Source organism: Bos indicus x Bos taurus, chromosome 21 (assembly GCF_003369695.1).
Source record: "Bos indicus x Bos taurus breed Angus x Brahman F1 hybrid chromosome 21, Bos_hybrid_MaternalHap_v2.0, whole genome shotgun sequence".
NCBI classification, from domain to species: Eukaryota; Metazoa; Chordata; class Mammalia; order Artiodactyla; family Bovidae; genus Bos; species Bos indicus x Bos taurus.
Window position 1 is genome coordinate 61,536,784 of NC_040096.1, and position 21,640 is coordinate 61,558,423.

Genomic DNA, 21,640 nt, shown 5'->3' on the forward strand with positions numbered 1-21,640 from the left:
GACTAGTTTTGTTTAAACTTTAAGGAGCAAAATTAACTTCTCTGACAGTGAGAGTATCTTGAATAAAGAAAACGTGAACATATATTAAGTATTTGCATATTTGTGGAAATCTACATATTTCTTCAAATTCTCTCTCTGATAAGGTAGTAGACTTCTCTTACCGCTTCTTCTAATGCTCCACTGACCCTGAAACTCCAGTTACACAGACATTCTGACTGAAATAACTTTCTTCCTGAACTTCTCCAAAAGAAAACAGCCCTAAAATTAGTTTAGAAATATTAGCCTCCTTATTTGAAAATTTGATACTTTTCAAAATTTTTTAGACTGTTAATAATTAAGATAATATCAACATAAACTATCAAACATTAAATACTGATCAGTTTTATTAGACAAAATTTACTATTTAGAAAGTTCACAAAATTATGTTTCCCACCATCCCAGATTTATTTAGCTAGGCAAAACTCCCAACAGGCTGATGTTTCTTATTTTTCAAGTACTTTTTTATGAATATAAGCCTCTTTACAAATAATTTTAACTGTTCATATCCCTTAAAATAAGAAATGAGTATTATAGTTCACTAACATTGGTGGAAAACAGTGTTTGTTGAGCCTCATTTCCTTCTGAACTTTAAATTATCATGCGGGGAATAAATTGTAGGCTTCCCTCCTTCAAAATCATAGGAATGAAGACAAAGGATCTAGTCACCTGGACATGCTTGCTTGCTCTGGGGTTCCAGAACACTTGTCTTTGTGATAAGATTGGTTTCCTGCCAGTTTTGGTGTTGGATATAACTGTGATGAGAAATTGGAAAGGAATGGGATTTTGCCACTAATGGGTTAAATCAGGTGTTGAAATTTTTGTTAAATCTCAGAAATAATCTTGTAGCCCCTTGGTGAAACAGTTAACATGGTTGCTGATCTTTGCTTAAGAGACAGTTTAATAATGGTGAAAATAAGGTTAAAAAGTTTTCTTAAATTTCTGCAAAGATTAGGCTGTATATCTGATTTTGTATCGTTTACCACATGTAGAAATGAACCCTGAGAAATACAAGACTTATGGACTCTTCTGAGACTATCTGAAACATACTCAAGCGTTTTACTTAATCTCAAACATAGTTTATAAACTGAAATATCAAAATCATACTGTTGGAAGAGGGCTTCCTAGGTGGCTCAGATGGTAAAGAATCCGCCTACAATGCAGGAAACCCAGGTTCGGTTCCTGGGTTGGGAAGATCCCCTGAAGAAGGGAATGGCTGCTCACTCTAGTATTCTTGTCTGGATAATTCCATGGACAAAGGAGCCTGTTGGGGGAACAGTCCATGGAGTCACAAAGAGTTTGAAAAGAAAAATTGATGTATTAGTGTTTTTTGAAGGTTCATTGAAAATTACTCAGTAATTTTAACTACTGTGTGTACTAACGAACTCTTTTATTTTAAGGAACCCAGTGATAATGGACCTCTTTTTACTGAATTAAAGTTCTACCAGCGAGCTGCCAAACCAGAACAAAGTAAGAAACACAGTACCCAATACAGTACACGTGTGTGTGCGCTTTTAAAGTGACCGCTGGCTTTGTTTTTTGTTTTAAGCCAAGATGAGAGCAGTATGGTTTTGTTATTTTTTACTTTACAGATTGTATTTATTGAGATTTGTGTGAAAGAATTTTGATCTCTTAATGGATTTGCTATGATAAGATTTCACTTATGTTGATAATACAGAGTTAATAAATAATATATGATTTAGGACATAGTGTTAAAAACTGAGAGTTAGCCCTAACCCATGAGAATGGCTCAGGGATCTCCAAACCTTCTTTTGAGTGTTTTCCTAAGTTCTGGAGACCATGACTTGCAGGGTTGCCGTCACGAGGAACTAGAACAGACCGCCAAGGGAGAGGGCAAGGTCTCTTCCCACTGCCCCGATCCTGCCTGTCCTCCTGTCCCCTTCCCCTGTCCCATACCCTCTCAGATCCAGGGAGTCTCCTGGTAGGCTGGTATTGGGTTTGAGAATCTTTCTAGAGGCTCTGTCTCTCCTCGAGCTTGATTTCCTGGCTGAGGACCTTTAGAATGAGGCAAAAAGTAAGACTCTGTGGAAACAAGTAAACACTTAGGTAATTGGAGATATTAATCTTAATGGCAGTACTGTGGTTTGACTTTAAAAAAAAATGTCTTTTGCAGATTTTTCATTTTAAGACAACATTTAGGGCAGGATAGCACAATTTTGTAGGTTGATAAAAATGTTTCAGTTGTAAAGTACTTTTCATTTATTGGTTATTATGTACTGTTCACTTATTTTTTGTGAATTAAGGTGGAATCTTACGCATTCTGTTCTTGAAGATATAAAAACCTGCTTATGTATAACAAAACTGAAATCACAAGCATGTGTTTTAACTTGTAGTTCAAAAATGGATCCGTACCCATAAACTGAAGTACCTGGGTGTCCCTAAGTATTGGGGGTCTGGTCTACATGACAAAAATGGAAAAAGGTAAAAACATGTGTGTTTTGTTTTTCTCCTCCCATTTTGAGCATTTATTGTTCAGTTTGATTAGTCAAGAGTTATGTACTGAGCACCTACCTGCAGTACTGCTCAGCCTTCACCTGGGTTGTGTGGAGTGTCTCCTGCCGAGATGAACACAGTGTTCTCTCTCGTCTGGGGGGCTTGTCCCAAGTGGTAGCAGCTGCCTGGAACCCAGCTGACGAGTAGGAACACAAAGCCAAAAGTGCCTGTGTTTTTGTTTTTTGTTTTTTCCCCTTAATAATGAATAAGCAAAGAGAAAACCTCATGTTGCTTATGTCAAAGGGAGCCCTCGGGCTTCAACATGGCATTTCCTGTTAGAGACATCAGCATAATCTGCCCGCCTTGATGAGGTTTCAGTCTAGCTGATGAGAAAAGCAAAGTTGTTTGAAACAACCAGAGACCAGTTTAAGTGCCAAATTGTGGGATTCTGCCTCGTGTGTGTCTTAGGAATTCAGAGAGGAGAGGACATTGTTGGCAGAGTTGAGTTGGAGGAAACCTCCAATGCTTTTGATGCATAATTGACACTTTAAAAAATATTTGATTGAATGAATAGAGTGTCATTCAGCAGTGCTGGTAGCTGAGATTCGGAGAGTCGTTTTGGTTGGAACTGGGATGTACTGGTTAGGATGCTCTCAGCTGCAGGTAAAGATAAAACTGACTCAGCTCTCTTTAAGTCACCATCAGGTGCCCCGGTTCCTTTATCTTGGCTTTGTTCTCTGTTAATTCTCCATTGTGCAGTCTCACGGTGACTGCCCATTTCTAGACTTCACATGCAGACAGTCCCCCACAGCAGAAAATACGGTTGCTTCGCATGAGTTTCAGTTTCCTGGCAGGGAAACCATTCCCAGGGGTCTTGTGCCCGGCATTCCTCCATGTTTTCTTTGTTGGAGTTTTATCAGTGCTCATTCTTAAACCAGCCACTGGCAAGGGCAGAGTGGTCACAGCGATGAGACAGGGGAGAGGACAGAGAGCCTGAACCCGAGCGGGGCTCCGCCGGACAAGATGGAGATTAGAGGAGCTGCTGGTGGGCGGCCAGCGCTCTGCACTGGGAAGTTCTGATCCTGGAACCCAGGGAGCCCAGCAACTCCGGGGAATGGCCAGATAGTATTTTGTTATAGTTTTTTTGGGACAAGTTTCTGTAGTTTTCATGAAATTTTTTAGAGAAATAGTATAGAGCAGACTAGACACAGACACTTGGTTTCAAATCTGTGCTTTGCCCCTTAAAATGTGTGTGACTGGGTACGTTACTCCTTGTCTCCGTTACCACATCTGTGAAGCAGAGTAACACCTACCCACATAATAAAGAGTATTAAATGTAAAGCTGTTAGAATGTGTACATGTTAGCTTTACTCTCAAGGGGGTCTTTAATCCCTTAAATATTAAGAACTGCTGGTTTAGAAAAGCACTGTAGACAAGGAATAGCATCTCAAGCGGGGAATGACCTGAACACGGGCAGAGTAGGCTTCTGGCCTTCGGGGTGGCCTCGTGGCCATCTGTCTTTAACAAAGAAAGGGTGATTGCACACACATGAGAAAGAGAAGGAAATGACTTGGAGAAAGAGGCTGAGGCAGGTAATGAAGACACGGGAGAAAGGGCTGTTTGGAGCCTGTGTGCGATAGGTGGCTGGAAGCTACTGCAGGTGCTTACTCAAGGAACAGACACGTCTGACGTACAGCTGACCCCCCATTGACTCCTGGTGACCTTACCACTGAGCCCGTGTCTTTTGTGACGTAGAGTTGGCTGCAGATATCTTCTGAATGGGAAGGTACATCACCCGTAAGGTAATGATTTACTTTTTAGGTTGAAGCTCTTAAGAAATAATCATTTTAGTTCTTAGAAAAGTAAAAAAAAAAAGTAAGACTCCTTCCCGCCCTCCTCCCCTGCCAGAAATCCTTACTTCCTCCTGTAACTCATCTGAAGTGATGTGAATATAGTGCTTAGCACAGTGTTAGGCTCGTAAAAATGTTGGCTGCTTTCATTATTAAATCATTTATGCTGGTTTATAGATTCCCATTATTTGCATTGTTGTATTCAAGTCCCTAGGAAAGTATACACCAGTGGTTTTACTTTAGAGAAGTTACTTGGAAGTAGCTTTTCTTTTAGTGCTCTGGTAGAAATAATTTTGTGGAAGAACGTGGTAGATTTCTGTGCAGTAGACAGAATCTTGCTTCATTTGATGTGGGTAGTTCAGACATGGTGAGAAGAGGGAGGAATTGTTGAGAGTAGTGGTGGGGTGATCTGTGAATAAAAACAGAGCTCCACGTCCTGTGATGTGTTAATAGATCTCCAGTAGAATTAAACTCCGTGTGCTTCAGCTCCCTTTCAGAGTGTCAGCAGAGGCTGTATTTTTTCATTACCTACACGTTATTTTATAATAATTACACAATCATATCACTCATTTGTAAAAACAAACACATCCGTGAGTCCTTGGTTTCCTCCCTCAACCTCTCAAAACCTATTGTACAGAGGAAATCAGGAAGTCAGCATCAGTGTTCCCTCTTTATTATGTTTGAGGTCGGGGTACTGAAGGTCTTAGAAAAATTAAGACATTTTGCCACTGACTAATTACATGACTTTGGACAAATAACTTTGCCTCTATAAATGTTAATTCTTTTATTAAAAGATGTTTAGAAGGATCTCTAATTCTTTTCCAGTTCAAGAATAGGTAGAATCTTGGATTTTTTATTTGGCATATTGCCTTTTAACTGTTAGCTCTTCCTTTTTCCTATAGAATTGTCATACTGTATTTTTATCTTAGAAACCTAAAATATGTAAGATTTTTGTGTCCTACTTATGTTTATTTATTTTGATATATTTAGTGTGATGGTCAAAAATGTGAATTTACCACTTCCTAGAGGACAAATGACCAATGATTAGTTTTCTTCTGCTGTAAAATGGGGCTCCTGGGGGTGCCTACCTCATCAGGGTGATGGGAGGTTTAAATGCACTGACATTAATACATCTAAAGTGCTTAGAATAGGGCCATTCTCCTATTTCAGTAAATGCCAGCTGTTGTTGTTACAGTGATTATTAATCTTTTTCCCATTAGAAAATAGCTTCATTTTGAGTGTTTGATACATCTTGGTTTTTTATTGATTTATCGAGTGGTTTAACTAGACAGCTCAGAATTTGGAAAACTATAAAGATAAAAGTGGTTCACAGAGCAAAAGATGAACCATGTCACTGCGACTAGGTGATGCTTTTCAGTGCCCTGAAGTACGCTGTATGCACAGCGTACAGAAACATATGTATGGTTATTGAGTCGTGGAGTTTGGGTGCTGGAAAAGACCTTAGAAAGCGCGAGGCCCTACTGGCTTGTTCGACACCTATGCAGATTGGGGCCCAACCAAGAAATGTGACTTGGCCAAGGTGACAGTTGGTTTTGTGGCAAAACTGAAAATCTCTATGTTTTTCTGGTACATTTACTATTCCCCAAATCTTGTCTGTCGAGTACTTAGTATACAATTCTTTTATACCATTTAAGCAGTTTTATTGCATTTAGCTTTTGTTACAGCATCTCTTGACAGTCTTGATTTTAACAGAATGTTAATACTGCTAAAATGTCCCTTAAAAATAGAGAACAGTCACAGACAGGAAGCTGATATCCAGAAGTATAAATTAACTTTAACTATGACAAAAATCAGTGATATCAGCCTTACTCAGATTATTTTATTATCTTTACTGTAAAGTGTCTGTTGTCTTCTTTCTGTGGGTGTTTTTTCCTTGCAATGAATGTTGTCTCACGTAACTTGTTGAGACCAGGAGGCCCCTAAGATAAAAGGCAAAACCAGTACAGCCCTTGCAGCTCTTGAGATTTTTCATTGGAAGAACTAATTTCAGATGTCTTTCTTTCCTTTCACTTTTTACTTTCTTACTAAACATTGCCTTGAAAAAAATTACTTTGAAAGGAGAGTAGTCATGGCAAAGTAGGTTTTCCTGAGTTACATTCTGTTCATTGACTTTTCTTGTTTGTCTTTAGTTACAGATTTATGATAATAGATCGCTTTGGGAGTGACCTTCAGAAAATATATGAAGCAAATGCCAAAAGATTTTCTCGGAAAACTGTCTTGCAGCTAAGCTTAAGAATTGTATGTGAGCTACATTCTTCTCGTTTTTAATCCAGTAAAGGCTAGTTGTGTTGACGCTTGGTCCTCTGCTGGTTGGTGTCAGGTACTGCATTAATTTATTGTATATGATGCTTTCATAGCTGGATATTCTGGAATATATTCATGAGCATGAGTATGTACACGGAGATATCAAGGCCTCAAATCTTCTTCTCAGCTACAAGAATCCTGACCAGGTAGTTTTATAACTTTAATTTCTACTGTTTAACCTGTTGTTTGAAAACAAATACAGTTGCTATGAACTTTTGAACCCATGCAGAAGTTTTACTTTTTGAAGTAGATATGGTAATAATAATATTTCTTCTTGACACTTTTATCTAGTTAACATTCTACATTTTTGATGCGATTTGTTGGCACTTTATCAAGTTGGCTATTTTGCCCTAAATAATATTCAGAAGAAGTACTTGTGATACAAAATGAATTTCAAATAGCTATTTGGGGGTGGAAGCTTAAAATTACATAGTGCACCAATGAATTATGTTTGCCTGTCTGCTTTGTCGTTTTTTTTATTTCCTTTGTTCAAGAAATCCATCAAATGTAAGTGTTCTGTTACTTGGAAAATTTGGTCTTTAACATGTTGATTATTGAAATCAACTGGTTTACAGAAATATCTTAGCTGTCTAAATTTGTATAGGGTTTGGAATTGAAATATGCATTTTTTTAAGCTTATTACATTCACTTTATAATTTTTACTTTTTAAGGAAAATAGAAAGGCTGATGTTATTATACCTTTATTTGGGTCAATTTAGTTGGAGTTAGAGGGGTTTATAATTTTCCTGAAGCTGACTCCATGATTTTGGTAAAAGTCAGGTTTCAGTTCAGTTCAGTCGCTCAGTCGTGTCCGACTCTTTGCGACCCCATAACCCGCAGCACACCAGGCCTCCCTGTCCATCACCAGCTCCTGGAGTCCACCCAAACCCACGTCCATAGAGTTGGTGATGCCATCCAACCATCTCATCCTCTGTCGTCCCCTTCTCCTCCTGCCCCCAATCACTCCCAGCATCAGGGTCTTTTCTAGTGAGTCAGCTCTTCACATGAGGTGGTCAAAGTATTGGAGTTTCAGCTTCAACATCAGTCCTTCCAATGAACACCCAGGACTGATGTCCTTTAGGATGGACTGGTTGGGTCTCCTTGCACTGCAAGGGACTCTCAAGAGTCTTCTCCAGCACAGGTTTAGTTGAAGTTGAAGTTGAAGTCTTCTCCAGCACATAGTTGGGCCTCTGTGTTTAATCCGTTTTATGTGTATTCTCACTTCTTAACTTGAGCTTGTATAAGAAAGGGACACTTGGGCACTTTAGGTGTGTTGAGTCAGTATACTGTACTTTTTTCTTCTTTGTCTTAGGCCTGACTTTGACTTCCTCTTGCTTAGCTTTCCCTTTCTCCTTTGGCTCCCCTTTCTTTTCCTGTCCTCCCCTTCCCTCTCTCTGTTATGGTGGCTGTAAGGAGCTATGTAGGTACCACAGAAGGAAGTTGCTGGTTAGAGCAGGCTAATGGAGAAGTCCTAAAGGCAGCCACAGAATTTCCAGGCAGCTTACTTTATTTGCATTTAGGTTAAAAATAAGCAAGCAAACAATACACAGCTAAGAACCTGAATGGTAAGGATTCCGTTAATTGAAGTAGACCAGACTTATGTTAATAAATACAAATATAATTTCTTTTTACAGTTGACTAAAACATGCTGCCTTTTGTTCAGGTGGAAATATTTTTGCAGCTTGGCTATCCTTTGGGCATATGCTTTGGATGGGATAATTTTTTTAGTATTAGATGTATGTGCTCAATCCAGACCCATATTTTTACTTCACTTCCCTCCTGTGACCAGATGCATACATCTGCAAGACAGTTACCTGGAGTTGGAGATGTAATATGTGGCTCTGGGACAGAGGAAAGCCAAATTTATTAGCTTTGTATGCTAATCAGATGTACATGTATATTCCCATAGATATGTGTATACATTATATTAAAATTTAGTTTTAATTATGAAGACTTGACTTTAACATATACTATTTAAATGTACCCAAGAGCCTCATCTAAAAGATCTTCAGGTCATCATTATAATCTTGAAAATATTTTTATGAAGTGAATCGATACTTGGTTATTCTATAAGTAAAGAGAGGAAAAGCTAACACGCCATGTGCCAGCTGAGTTAGCACTTGCACTCAGCGTGTGGCAGTTGTATCGCAACAAGTATTGATGGTTTACTCTGCTCAGTTTTGTTTTCGATGCCATAAGAAAAAGTGTATGATTTATGATCCTTGCTCAAATTGAGGAGACAAGATTATTACAAGTAAAGCACATACTTGCGTAAGGAAGTCAGGTGGTATTACCTTCACTGTAGCTACGTAGGTCATTTAATGTTTTTCTTTAAATAAAAGGTATTTCACAATTAAGTACTTGATGTTGTTCGCGTGTTGGATCAAACGTGGGGTGTCATAGTGTGGCTTTGTGGGTGAATCTGCCCTCCAGTGACAGCATTCTGTTTCTGAGCTTTACAGGCTTTAATTTATCTTGGTGCTTGGACATTTGTAGGTGTACTTGGTAGACTATGGCCTTGCTTATCGATACTGCCCAGAAGGGACTCATAAGGAATACAAAGAAGACCCCAAAAGATGTCATGATGGCACAGTTGAATTCACCAGCATCGACGCGCACAATGGCGTGGGTACGTCTGAGGCACCTGAACTAGAGCTGCAGCACCAGTGCTTTCCGTTGAACCCCTGCGCGGCTTTTCATGCTGCACCAGTAGATAAGCAGACGGATCAGAACTGAAGAGGCAGGATAGGGCGGGGGAAGGAGAGAGAGCTTAAGCTCCTGCATTTGAGGGACAGGGCACCTCTGTTCTCTCCATCTTCCTCTCACCCTTCCGAGGTCGTGACGGGTCGGTGGCGAAGTAGTGCAGTCAGCTGCAATGAGGCCTCTTTTGCTTTTCTTTAGCTTAATTGGAATGCTGGGGGCTTTCCTCCATAAAGGTTTGTGTTTTCTTATGCAGCTACAACTTTGTAACCAGTAGACTTACTTTGTCACCCATTCAGCTGGCCTGTTTCCTCAGCCATCGTTTCTTTTTTTTCTGTGTCCAACACTGTGGAGGAGCTAAAACCCCCTGTTCTCTGGGCCTCTTAATACCTTGCAGCATTTTTAATATCTTCACATTTTCCAAGGGCACTGTTAAATGTGTCATTGCTTTATAATTTATTTCGTAGACTAGTAGTCTCAGTTTGAAACTGTAGAGTTTTGCCAGTTTGGGTTATAAAGTAAATTATTAGTTGGAGGTAAATGAGTTCTTTGATACTGCCCAGTATTCGGTGTTTTTTTTTCAAAATGGAGTCAAGATTGTATGATGAAAAAGAAGACCATAGGGTTGACTCTTTTTACCTTATTGCTTTAGATATACCTGAAATTCTGCCTTAAACATCATTTCACTGTGCTGAATCTGCTTCTTTTGTTTCACAGCACCATCAAGACGCGGTGACTTGGAAATCCTTGGTTATTGCATGATCCAGTGGCTTAGTGGCCATCTGCCGTGGGAAGATAATTTGAAAGATCCTAACTACGTTAGAGATTCCAAAATTAGGTAAAGGAAAACTTACAGTAAATTATTTCGGGCAAAATGATGAGGCAGATGTTCGGTCAGAACTTCTTTACGAGGACTATTGCTTTAACGGACACTAATGTAGAAATAAGAAAGGGCTTGTTTAACAGTAAGATTCCTTGGGTTTCTTTTTGTTGAATTTATTTGAGAAGAATGTTCGTAAGTGTATTTAGGATGTAGCACAGTGCTGCTTAATGTGCTATTTACTGTTACTAAGTATTAATAACTTTCCATGGCATCAAGCATCAAACAATGACTCATTCTTTTAATTTTTAACAGATACAGAGAAAATATTGCGAGTTTGATGGACAAGTGTTTTCCTGAGAAAAACAAGCCGGGTAAGAAAAGACTTCTTCAGTGTTCATAAGGATTTTATTTTCTGAGAGGAGAAAGCTCCTGAGGTCCATAGACTAACAACGCTTAATGTAAGAGCTTCGGTATTGTTAAGTGTAAGCGTCTCACTGGGGCCTGCTCACGTTGGTCTTTCCACAGGTGGGCCTTACTCACTTGTTATTCAGCGCTTTCAGTCAAGGAACCAAATTTCATTCAGTAATGCAGCTGTTTTCTTAGTTGAGGTTCTATTTTGTGCCTCAGACTCTCCTAGGCACTAGGGATCAAAATAAATAAAAACTCCTGTCCTTGTGAAGCTCTAGTTGGGAAAGGTAGACAGTAAAGGAGTAAATTGCACAGTTTATTGCATGGTTAGTACTGTGGCAAAAACAACAAACACAGGAAATGGAATTGAAGAGATGGGTGGGTTGTTACTGTAACTAGGGTGGCCTGGGACGGTCCTCCTGTGGAGGTGCCATTTGAGCAGCTGTGGGAAGGAGATGGAGTGAGCTCTGGGGAGGAACGTGTCCATGCGGAAGGACCTGAGTGCCTGCTGATGCCTGCATCTAGGCCATCATGGGCTTTGGCTTTTACTTTGAGCAAGAGTGCATGAAGTGTGGAGGAAAGGAGGGATGTGAACTGTCTGTCTTTAAGGGAAGTCTCTCCAGCTCCTGTCTTGAAGATCGACTGCTAAGGAGGCAAGGCCAGGTACAAACAGGAGCTAGTTAGAAGCCTCCTGCCATAATCCGAGCAAGGGAAGTAGCAGTGCAGGTGTGAGCAGTGGTCAGTCTGGATATATTTAGATCTTTTCAAGCCTTTGCTCAGTTGTCTCCAGGGAGGTCTACTGTGTGAGCTTAAGCTCTTTAAATTTGCAGTCTGTCAACCACATCTGGAAATGGAGTGTTACTGCTTTTTCAGATTTGCTCCCTGTTGCCTTCTCCCAGTCACCAGCCTTTCCCTCTGGCCTAATGAATCACTAGCACAACTTCCAACATCAAGGATTTCTCTTTGAACTATATGGAAATGGAATCATAGAGTGAACTAAACAGATAATTTCACGAGGGCAGGGATTTTTAACGTTCTAGTTTCTGGTGGCGTTCTTTTTCTTTCATTCAATACTGCATTTATGAAATTCATTCCCATTGTTAACATTTTTAAAATGTTTTTATTTTTTAACTTTATTGAGGAATAATTGACAAATATAATTCTATAATGTGATGATTTGCTATGTAGGCATACCTCATTTTATAGCGATTCACTTTATCGCACTTTGCAGATGTGTTGCTTTTCCTACTAATTGAAGGTTTGTGGCAGCCTATGTCGAGTAAATCTGTTGGTGCTGATTTTTCCAACAGCATTTGCTCACTTCCTGTCTGTGTCAAACATTGTGGTAACTCCCACAATATTTTAAGCTTTTTTATTATTATTATACTTCTTATGGTGATTTGTGATCAATGATATTATTATTGCAAACAATTATGACTCACTGAAAGCTCAGATAATGGTGGGCACTTTTTAGCAATAAAGTGTTTTTTTAGTTAAGGTATGCATGTTTTTTTAGACATTGTGTTATTTCACACATAATAGACTACAGTATTAGACATCACTTTTCAATGCACCGGGAAACCAGAACAGGTGACTTGCTTTATTGTGATACTTGCTTTATTGTGGCGGTCTGGAGCTAACCCGCGGTGTCGTCTGAGATCTGCCGGTACATGTAGACTGGAGAACGATGAGCATGATTTAGCACTGCTATCACCTCGCATAGTTCACACTGTTAACAGCAGCCTTTCTTGAAAAGACCAGCCTTGCTCTGTGATGGCACCTTTGTGTTCAATCATGTGCGAATCTGTGAGTCTGTTTCTGGGCTCTTTCATAGTAGTTGTTTTTTTTTTTCTGTTCTTGGGGCACACTGTCTTAATTACTATAGCTTTCTCTGATAGTTTAAGTCCTCTGGCACTTTTTCTTCTTTAAACTTGACTTTGCTGTTTTGCATGATCCTTTGTATATTTGTACATTTTAGAATCACCTTGTCAGTTCCACACATGTCCTCTCCCTCTGTAACATGCTGAAATTTTGAGTGGAATCGCAGGGACTCTGTGGACTAATTGGGGAGCATTGGCATCTTTATATAATTGATACTTTATGGCTTTCATTTAATTTGGTGTCAGTTTCTCTGACCTGTGTTTTATAGTTTCCATTTGGAAAAAATCTTGCCCATCTTTTCATTATATTTGTTTGTAGGTATTTGATGCTTTTTGATACTATTGTATATGGTATGTTTTTATTACTTTTCTAAATGCTTGTTGCTAGTGTATAGAAAGATTTTTAAATACTTTATATCCTATGATCTTGTTAACTTTACATATTGGTTAGAAGTTTTTTAATAGATTTCTTAGGCTTTTCTACGTGCACTCATGTTGTGAATAAACCGTTTTGCATCTTCCATTCCACTCAGTGCTGTCTGTTTCTTTTCTTGCCTTACTGCACTGGCTAAAAACTGCAGGACTTTCAGGCAGCATGGAAACGGTACAGATGGGCTTCCTTGCTGTTTTCTTCTCTCAGAAGGGAAGTCCAGTGTTTTATCACACTTGGTGACGTTTGCTTTTGGTTTTCTGTAGATCCCCTTTATCAGATTAAGAAAGTTGAAAGGAAGGATTTTTGTTTCTTTTTTCTCACGTACCTAAGTATTTAGAATCATGCTTGACATGTGGTAGGTACTTAAAATGTCTGAATGAATGAATGAATGAATGCGTGTGTAGCACTGACATAATGTCTTGATTTATTGAATGTGGGAGGAGGATTTGAAGAACTGGGAGAACGGGATTTTCTATAATTCAGACAGAAAAAACGCAGGGTGAGCAGGTTTTAGGGGTTGGTCAGGATTTTGGATTTGGTTGGCATGTGAGATGCCAGTTACACAGCCAGTATATGAGTCAGTGGAAGTCAGTGGGTATACAAGTCTGGAGGTCAGTGGAAAGGCTGAACTGGGCATATATATGTATGAGTCATTAACCCCAAGATGGATTTTTAGATGGGTGTTGAGAGGTGCTGATCTTGACTAGTAAGATTTCTTTTTATGGGTTTGGTTCTGCCTCAGTGTCCAGTAGACCTTTTATCATTCATAAGTTGGTTTTTCTCTTTTATGGGACAATCAGGGCTTCCTTGTGTTTCTTTTTTCAACCTGATTTTCATGTTTTATTTTTCATTTACCCAAAAAATGCAGCTGTCTTCTCTAGAACTAATGGCTTCTGTGGCAAAAAAAAAATTCTGGCTATGATATTTATTGTACTTAAGCACATTTTACTTCATAACATTTATTTTAGGTCCTTTTAAAAAGTAGCTTTAAAATTCTATTAGTAATTGTTTTTATATATATTTAAATGTTAAGCTTGTCTTCTTTCTTATTGTCAGAATTAAAAGACGTTTTTTGCATTGTATCTAAAAATACATTTTTTTATTTGACTTATCTGACAATTCCTGAATTCAGAAGCATACTTCCAATGAAGACGTGATAGAAAGACATATTTAACAAGCTATATATTTGCATTCTAATGTTACTATAATTGTGGATCATTTTCTTAGAAGAGGTAAATATGTTGTATTTATTATAAAAACTACAAAATAATTGTGTTATTCTTTTAGATGAAATTGCTAAGTACATGGAAACAGTGAAATTACTGGATTATGTCGAAAAACCTCTTTATCAAAAGTTACGAGATATTCTTTTGCAAGGACTGAAAGCTATAGGAAGTAAGGATGATGGCAAGCTGGACCTCACTGTTGTGGAGAATGGAAGTTTGAAAGCAAAACCAGTGGCAAAAGTGAGTTTTGTTATTGAATTTTCCTTTGGGTTTCCTGTGACTGTTTGCAACAAATATAGGCAAGTAAATCAGTAGCTCAGTAAAGAAAATAGCAGATTGCTCTGCAGTCAAATATTTATCATCATTACGTAAAAGCAAACCTTTGTGATATGGAAAAATACATAGAGGGTTTTAGAAAAATGAGTATGTGTTTCTTATGTCCGGTAGCAAGTTAAGAAATTCCCTGAACAAGTCTAACTTGGGATACTAGTATCTGGCAGAGCAATTTGGGTGGGGCGCTCAGTTCACATTCTGTGTGTCCTTTTCTCCCATGTCACCCTTTTCGGTTGATCCTGTGTTTCACTTTTTCCTTGTTCATTGGTGTGGTCCCACGTATTTGCCATTTGAAAATTGGTTTTGAAAAATTATCATTTGAAAATCGCATTTGAAAGTTTCCTTATTTGTTGGTGTGGTATATTTCCCATTTAAACATTATTTTGCTCTTTACAGAAATGTCACTTCATAAAGTTGTATATCTGTATATAAGAAGATTAATTTTTTGGAAAGAAATGTTAAATAATAAACCTATGGTAGAAGTATTGTACAGACTTGTACATAACCCCTGGTATCACTTTAAAATTCAGATTTTAAGGTATACATTATCTTACTGGTTATTTTTCATAATTATTGGTTAACTTTTTCCTTTTTTAATCTGAAATTGTGTTGCTTTTATATGAAAAAGGAAGACTACTTTTAGAAGAAAAATATGTTTTTACATTATTGACTTTTAATTGTCATTAACTCTGTAAAATTCCAGTAGACTTTTTGAAAGTCTCATATTCCAAACTATGAGATAAAGAGTTAAAAACAGATTTTCTCCCTTTAGAATAAACAGCATATTAAAAGTTTTTCATAATTTTTTTAATTTCAGAGGAGATAGGAATTTTGAAATTGGATCATTAATTTGACTTTTTTGGCTAATAGTAGATTTCTTTATAATTTCATCACAGAATTTGGAATTATACATATGCATCTATATATACATCTTCTTGCTTTCATAAGTTTTGTCTTAATTGTACCTTATTCCATTTTTGTGGTCAACAACCATGAGGAAAAACATATCCAGTTTTATGTGAAGAGGATAAATTGAAGGCTGAGTAGAATTCTTCAGGAAGGTGGTAAACTTAGAATTTGCATATATGTATAAACATATAGCTCACATCCTGCTCAGGACAGATTTTTGTGCATTAATATTTATAGCTGGCTTCTGTAGTGTTTTGCTCTAAAATTTTGCTGATTGAAAAATAAAGATCTCTGTAGTCCTGAGAACTTGTCCAGTGCCATCTCCCTTCCCTGTGCAAATCACTGTTGTTTGTAACTACATGCTAGAGAAAATTTTGTTTCCCCAGGTTGGCTGACTTCACAGCTAAATAGGTCAGTCTGCTGCAGAGCTAACATCTGTGACCTTATAATTCTCTTGTGTCCTTGGATAGTTCAGAAAGCTGGAAATTTCTTGTTAGATCATCCCCTACATGTATAAAGCTTCATTTAGGGGAAGAACATGAATAAAAAGCTGAACTGTTAGGTTTCCTTCATTGGTTTGCTGCCCTTTTTTTTCCCATCTCAAAACTGGCACAAGACTGTTTTTGTATTGAAAAGAAATTAATCAAAGTTAAGATTAGGTAAGATCCTGAAGCTGCTTGTTCGGCATTTAACTGTAGATTAATTGTTGATTTTGTTAGCCTTTTGTTTTTTATTTGTAAAGTGAAAGAGTTAGTTTTTGTTTTTAAGCATCAGAACACTTTCTTCAAATAAATTGTAAATATACCACATCTAAAACAGATAAAAGCAGAGCTTCATCCAACTTTTGAGTCTGAGGACTTCCAACAAGAGAAAGCTTTCTTTTCTGAGAAATTAGTATATTCCATCTCTTTTTTAGGAACATGTGTTGAAATTCCTCTTTTTTTTTTGCTCTGGTTTTCAGAATTTCAGAGCTGAGTATAATGCTTCGTCATAGAAGCTGTATTAATCCTTATAATTGCATATTTATTCTTTATTCTTTTCCTTTGTCATAATTTTTTAAAAAACTTAAAGTGTACATTCTTTGTATTTACGACACTCAAATCTCTGACAGAGAAGGCAGTGGCAGCCCACTCCAGTGTTCTTGCCTGGAGAATCCCAGGGACAGAGGAGCCTGGTGGGCTGCCATCTATGGGGTTGCACAGAGTTGGACGTGACTGAAGCGACTTAGCAGCAGCAGCAGCAAATCTCTGAAAGAGATGAGTTTAATCAATTCAATGTATATTTCTCTTTATATTCCTAAGAGATAAGAGTTGTTTGTTTGTTTTTTTAAACCTATAAGAATTGGTCAGCAGTAAAATGAAGCAAGGCTTCTATCTAGTATTTTACAGCCATGCTTGATTGTGGTACAGTAAATTTGGAAAGTGTAGTGAAATATGAATGTATCCACTTGTAACTGGTTTTGGTCTCGGTAACCTAAGGGTATTATTTAAAGCACAGAATTTTGGTTTGACATAAAGCTGAAGTAGAAAGATACTAAGTATTAGTTTCTCCTTAAAAAATACTGCAGCCAAAAATTTCAACTGTTGATTAGAACTGGCACTTAGAATCTGTAGGTATAGTTGCAACAGTTACTGGATTCACTGTGTACTCTTAACTCACCTTTCAGCAATTATGTGTGGGGTCTAATTTATGTACCTGATCTAGGCTAGGTCCCCGGGGCTACAGGGATCAATAACATGTAGTTCTGTCCTTAAAGAATTTCTCCCTGTCCCATCTGGGTTAAGAACAGCTTAATTTACTGGAAAGAACTCAGCAAGTTAAAAGACATTAATACCTCCATTAGCTATTTTTTTATAAGGTTTTGATTAAGTTGCTTGCCCAAGCCAACAAAAAGAGCTGTTCATTAGAATCTCTTGGGTCTCATCCCTGGAGATCTGCTGACTAGGTCTAGAGCATGGGCCTGCAGTTTTTTATTTTCAAGCAGTATATATTGTTGCTCCCTATAAGTGATGTCCAAGTACCCTTTTTTTCTGTTTCCAATTTTTTGTTTTTCTAAGTTATGTGATGCTAGTCGACCTTTCCATAGTTCCTCTGAAAAATCATTAACCATTGTTAAATAAATAATAAATAAATTCCTGCTGGCGCTCAGCCTGGAACATGGTACAGAGGACTGAACAAGAGCAAAGAAAGGTCTTCCAGCTCCCATCAGTGGCCTGCAGCTGCTCTGGTGGACAACTTCTGTCTCTTTGATGTGATCACACCTCAGCATCATTAAATTTATACCATGTAGCCTATAATTGAAGTCAGATTGCTCCAATATACCATCTAAATTTGGTGAAGGTCTGTCTGGCTGTTTTTGTATGATAGAATAGCAGAAACTGTATTTTAATTATATAAGTTTAGATTGTTGCAGTTGATACATTTCTTTGTTTTTTAATGGTAGTTTGCTTTTAAATCTATATCTAAGTGGATTTGGTGTTTACTAAGAATTTCTTTCCCTATAAATCCCATTCAGTTCAGTTCAGTCGCTCAGTCATGTCCAACTCTTTGCAACCCCATGGATGGCAGCACGCCAGACTTCCCTGTCCATCACCAACTCCCGGAGCTTGCTCAAACTCAAGTCCATTAAGTGATGCCATCCAACCATCTCATCCTCTGTTGTCCCCTTCTCCTCATGTCTTCAGTCTTTTCCAGCATCAGAGTCTTTTCTAAGGAGTCAGTTCTTCACATCAGGTGGCCAAAATATTGGAGCTTCACCTTTAGCATCAGTCCTTCCAATGAATATTCAGGACTGATTCCTTTAGGATTGACTGATTTCATCTCCAACACCACAGTTCAAAAGCATCAATTCTTGCACGCTTAGCTTTCTTTATAGTCCAACTCTCACATCCATACATGACTACTGGAAAAACCATAGCCTTGACTAGATGGACCTTTGTCAGCAAAGTAATGTCTCTGCTTTTTAATATGCTGTCTAGGTTTGTTCTGATAGCTTTTCTTCCAAGGAGCAAGTGTCATTTCTTTTCATGGCTGCAGTCACCATCTGCCGTGATTTGGGAGCCCAAGAAAATAAAGTCTTTCACTGTTTGCATTGTTTGCCCATCTATTTGCCATGAAGTGGTGGGACTGGATGCCATGATCTTAGTTTTCTAAATGTTGGGTTTTAAGCCAACTTTTTCACTCTTCTCTTTCATTTTCATCAGGAGGCTCCTTAGTTCTTCACTTTCTGCCATAAGAGTGGTATCATCTGCGTATCTGTGGTTATTGATATTTCTTCTGGCAGTCTTGATTCCAGCTTGTGCTTCATCCAGTCCAGCATTTCTCATGATGTGCTCTGCATATAAGTTAAATAAACAGGGTGACAGTATACAGCCTTGACGTACTCCTTTCCTGATTTGGAACCAGTCTGTTGTTCCATGTCCAGTTCTAACTGTTGTTTCTTGACCTGCATACAGATTTCTCAGGAGGCAGGTCAGGTAGTCTGGTATTCCCATCTCTTTAAGAATTTTCCATAGTTTCTTGTGATCCACACAGTCAAAGGCTTTAGCATAGTCAGTGAAGCAGAAGTAGATATTCTGCTGGAATTCTCTTGCTTTTTCGATGATCCAACGGATGTTGGCAGTTTGATCTCTGTTTCCTCTGCCTTTTCTAAATCTAGCTTTCACATCTGAAAGTTCTCAGTTCATGTACTGTTGAAGCCTAGCTTGGAGAATTTTGAGCATTACTTTGCTGGCATGTGAAATGAGTGCATTTGTGCAGTAGTTTGAACATTTATTGGTATTGCCCTTCTTTGGGATTGAAATGAAAACTGACCTTTTCCAGTCCTGTGGCCCCTGCTGAGTTGTCCAAATTTGCTGGGATTTTGTGTGCAGCACTTTCACAGCATCATCTTTTAGAATTTGAAATAGCTCAGCTGGAATTCTATCACCTCCCCTAGCTTTGTTCATAGTGATGTTTCCTAAGGCCCACTTGACTCTGCACTCCAAGATGTCTCTCTGGCTCTAGGTGAGTGATCACACTGTCATGGTTATCTGGGTCATTAAGATCTTTTTTGTATAGTTCTTCTGTGTATTCTTGCCACCTCTTCTTAATATCTTTTGCTTCTCTTAGATCCATACCATTTCTGTCCTTAATAAATCAATAAATCCCATTATATCAATAAATCCCATTATTGATTTCTTTACTTTGAATATTGTCTTATTTGGATTTTGTCAAGTATCTTTTGCCCCTAATTTTTTAAAGTCCATTAAAATAAGTGAAATTATGATATCTGTGCAGTGAAAGTCAGTTAGTTGTATCTGACTCTTTGTGACCTCATGGACTATACAGTCCATGGAATTCTCCAGGCCAGAATACCAGAGTGGGTAGCCTTTCCCTTCTTCAGGGGAGCTTTGCAACTCAGGGATCGAACCCAGGTCTGTCTCCCGCATTGCGGGTGGATTCTTTTATAGCTGAGCCACAAGGGAAGCTCTACCTGTGCAGCACAGTGCACAAATAAGTGAGAAATTTGAACTTCACAGAAGTGAACACATGCATTTAAATGTCTCCTAAATCAAGATGTGGATCATTCATTGAAACCTCTCTCGGCCATTACCCTTCATTAAGAATAACCAACAGTATGACTTCTAACATCGTGAGTTCATTTTGCTGTTTTAAAAAACTTAGCAGTACCACCGTGTGTTTTGTATACTTTTGAGTCTTTGATTCATTTGTATTTCGAATTTCTGTGCTGTTGCAAGTAGCAGAAGTCTTTTTGGTTTTTGTTCCTGTATAGTACTCTGTTATGGAGAAGGCAGTGGCAAGCCACTCCAGAACTCTTGCCTGGAGAATCCCATGGACAGAGGCGCCTGGCAGACCACGGTCGATGGGGTTGCAGAGTCGGACACGACTGAAGTGACTGAGCACGCATGCAGTACTCTGCTGTATGACTGTATCATGATTCGTTTGTTTCTTCTGCTGTTCATGGATATATGCACTGTTTCCAGTTTTCGGTGATTGCAATTACACTGTTAAAAACACGCTTATAAATTCTTTTAGGAAACACATAAAATTAATTCAAGTTGGGTGTGTATATAGTAGAGTTAGCAGGGCGTAGGGTCTGTGTATGCTTAATAGCTTCAGCAGATCCTGCCAAGGCTCTATCCGCTCTGCTCTCTGACCAGCAGCTTAGGAGAGTCTCAGTTGCTCTTGACACTACTTATTGCATTATGTTAATTCTACCTACTTCGGTAGGTGCTCACTAGTATTTCTGGATGGTTTTAGTTTCATACCCTGGGAATATTGATTTTGAACACCTTTTCATGTGCACATCAGTCTTGATAACCTTTTTTTTGTGAAGTGCATTTCAGGTTCATTAAAATATGTCTGAGTTGTCTGCTTTTCTTTGATTGGCTGAGTTAAGTACTTTGTATATACACAATATATGTGTTGCACATTTTTTATATACAGTCTGGTTTTTCTTTTCACTCTTAATATGACATCTTTGATGAAGAGAAGTTCTTAACTTTAATGAAGCCTAATTAGGGGTTTTTGGTGTGTGTGTGTTTGTTAAGGGCTAGTGCTTTGTGTATTCTAGTCTAGAAAGATTTTGTTCACAATCATTCTTGTGTCAAGAAATTTTATTTTGTCTTTTTCAGTTAGGTCTGTAATTTAACATAAGTTGATTTTGTGAATGGTGTGAATTGGTGTTTGTTTACCCTCTGGTTATCTAGCTGATCTGAACCATTTACTGAAAAGATCATGGTGTCCCTAGAGCAGGAAGCTGGTTTTCAGGTGGCCACCCGTGCTTGAATGTGTTTCCAGATGCCCTGTTCTCTGCCGTCGGCCTGCTCTTCTGTGTTTGTATCAGTGCCACACTGCTTGAACTACTTCTTTGTGGTAATATTTGATAGTTGAGTTCTCCAGCTTTGTTATTCTATGAGATTCTTTCTGTTTTTGGCCCTTTGTACCTATAAATTTTACTAATTTCCACAAAAATACTTCTGGGATTTTGATTGCATTGACTTTTGGGAAACTGATATTTTCACAATATTCTTTTCTGTTCCATGAATATGGTATACCTCTTTATTTATTTAGGTATTCTTCCACTTACCTCAGTGATGTTTGTGGTTGCATCTGACTATGTAGAGAATATACACATCTTCCATGTCTAACTGCTTACTTAATTCTTGGTCTGTTTCTTTTGCCTCATCTGTAATCATCCCAGACCTTTCCTTCATGTCATTTAGTTGTCAGCTCTGTCTGTGGTTTTTGAAATTTCTAGT

The 21,640-nt window shown here is 38.2% G+C and overlaps 1 protein-coding gene across 9 annotated transcripts in view; it reads left to right on the plus strand.

Moving 5' to 3' along the window:
• VRK1 (VRK serine/threonine kinase 1) overlaps positions 1-21,640 on the plus strand; it is an 80,489-nt gene that overhangs the window by 45,578 nt on the left and 13,271 nt on the right. For 8 of the 9 annotated variants that reach the window (XM_027521073.1, XM_027521077.1, XM_027521078.1 and 5 more), the window contains 8 exons: positions 1,437-1,506; positions 2,391-2,478; positions 6,491-6,599; positions 6,719-6,811; positions 9,162-9,294; positions 10,083-10,203; positions 10,501-10,559; positions 14,197-14,375. In XM_027521073.1, the coding sequence (XP_027376874.1) occupies positions 1,437-1,506; positions 2,391-2,478; positions 6,491-6,599; positions 6,719-6,811; positions 9,162-9,294; positions 10,083-10,203; positions 10,501-10,559; positions 14,197-14,375 (852 nt within the window). Of the gene's footprint in view, positions 1-1,436; positions 1,507-2,390; positions 2,479-6,490; positions 6,600-6,718; positions 6,812-9,161; positions 9,295-10,082; positions 10,204-10,500; positions 10,560-14,196; positions 14,376-14,948; positions 14,951-21,640 lie in introns of all 9 variants that reach the window. The other variant, XR_003507362.1, reaches the window with a different exon arrangement.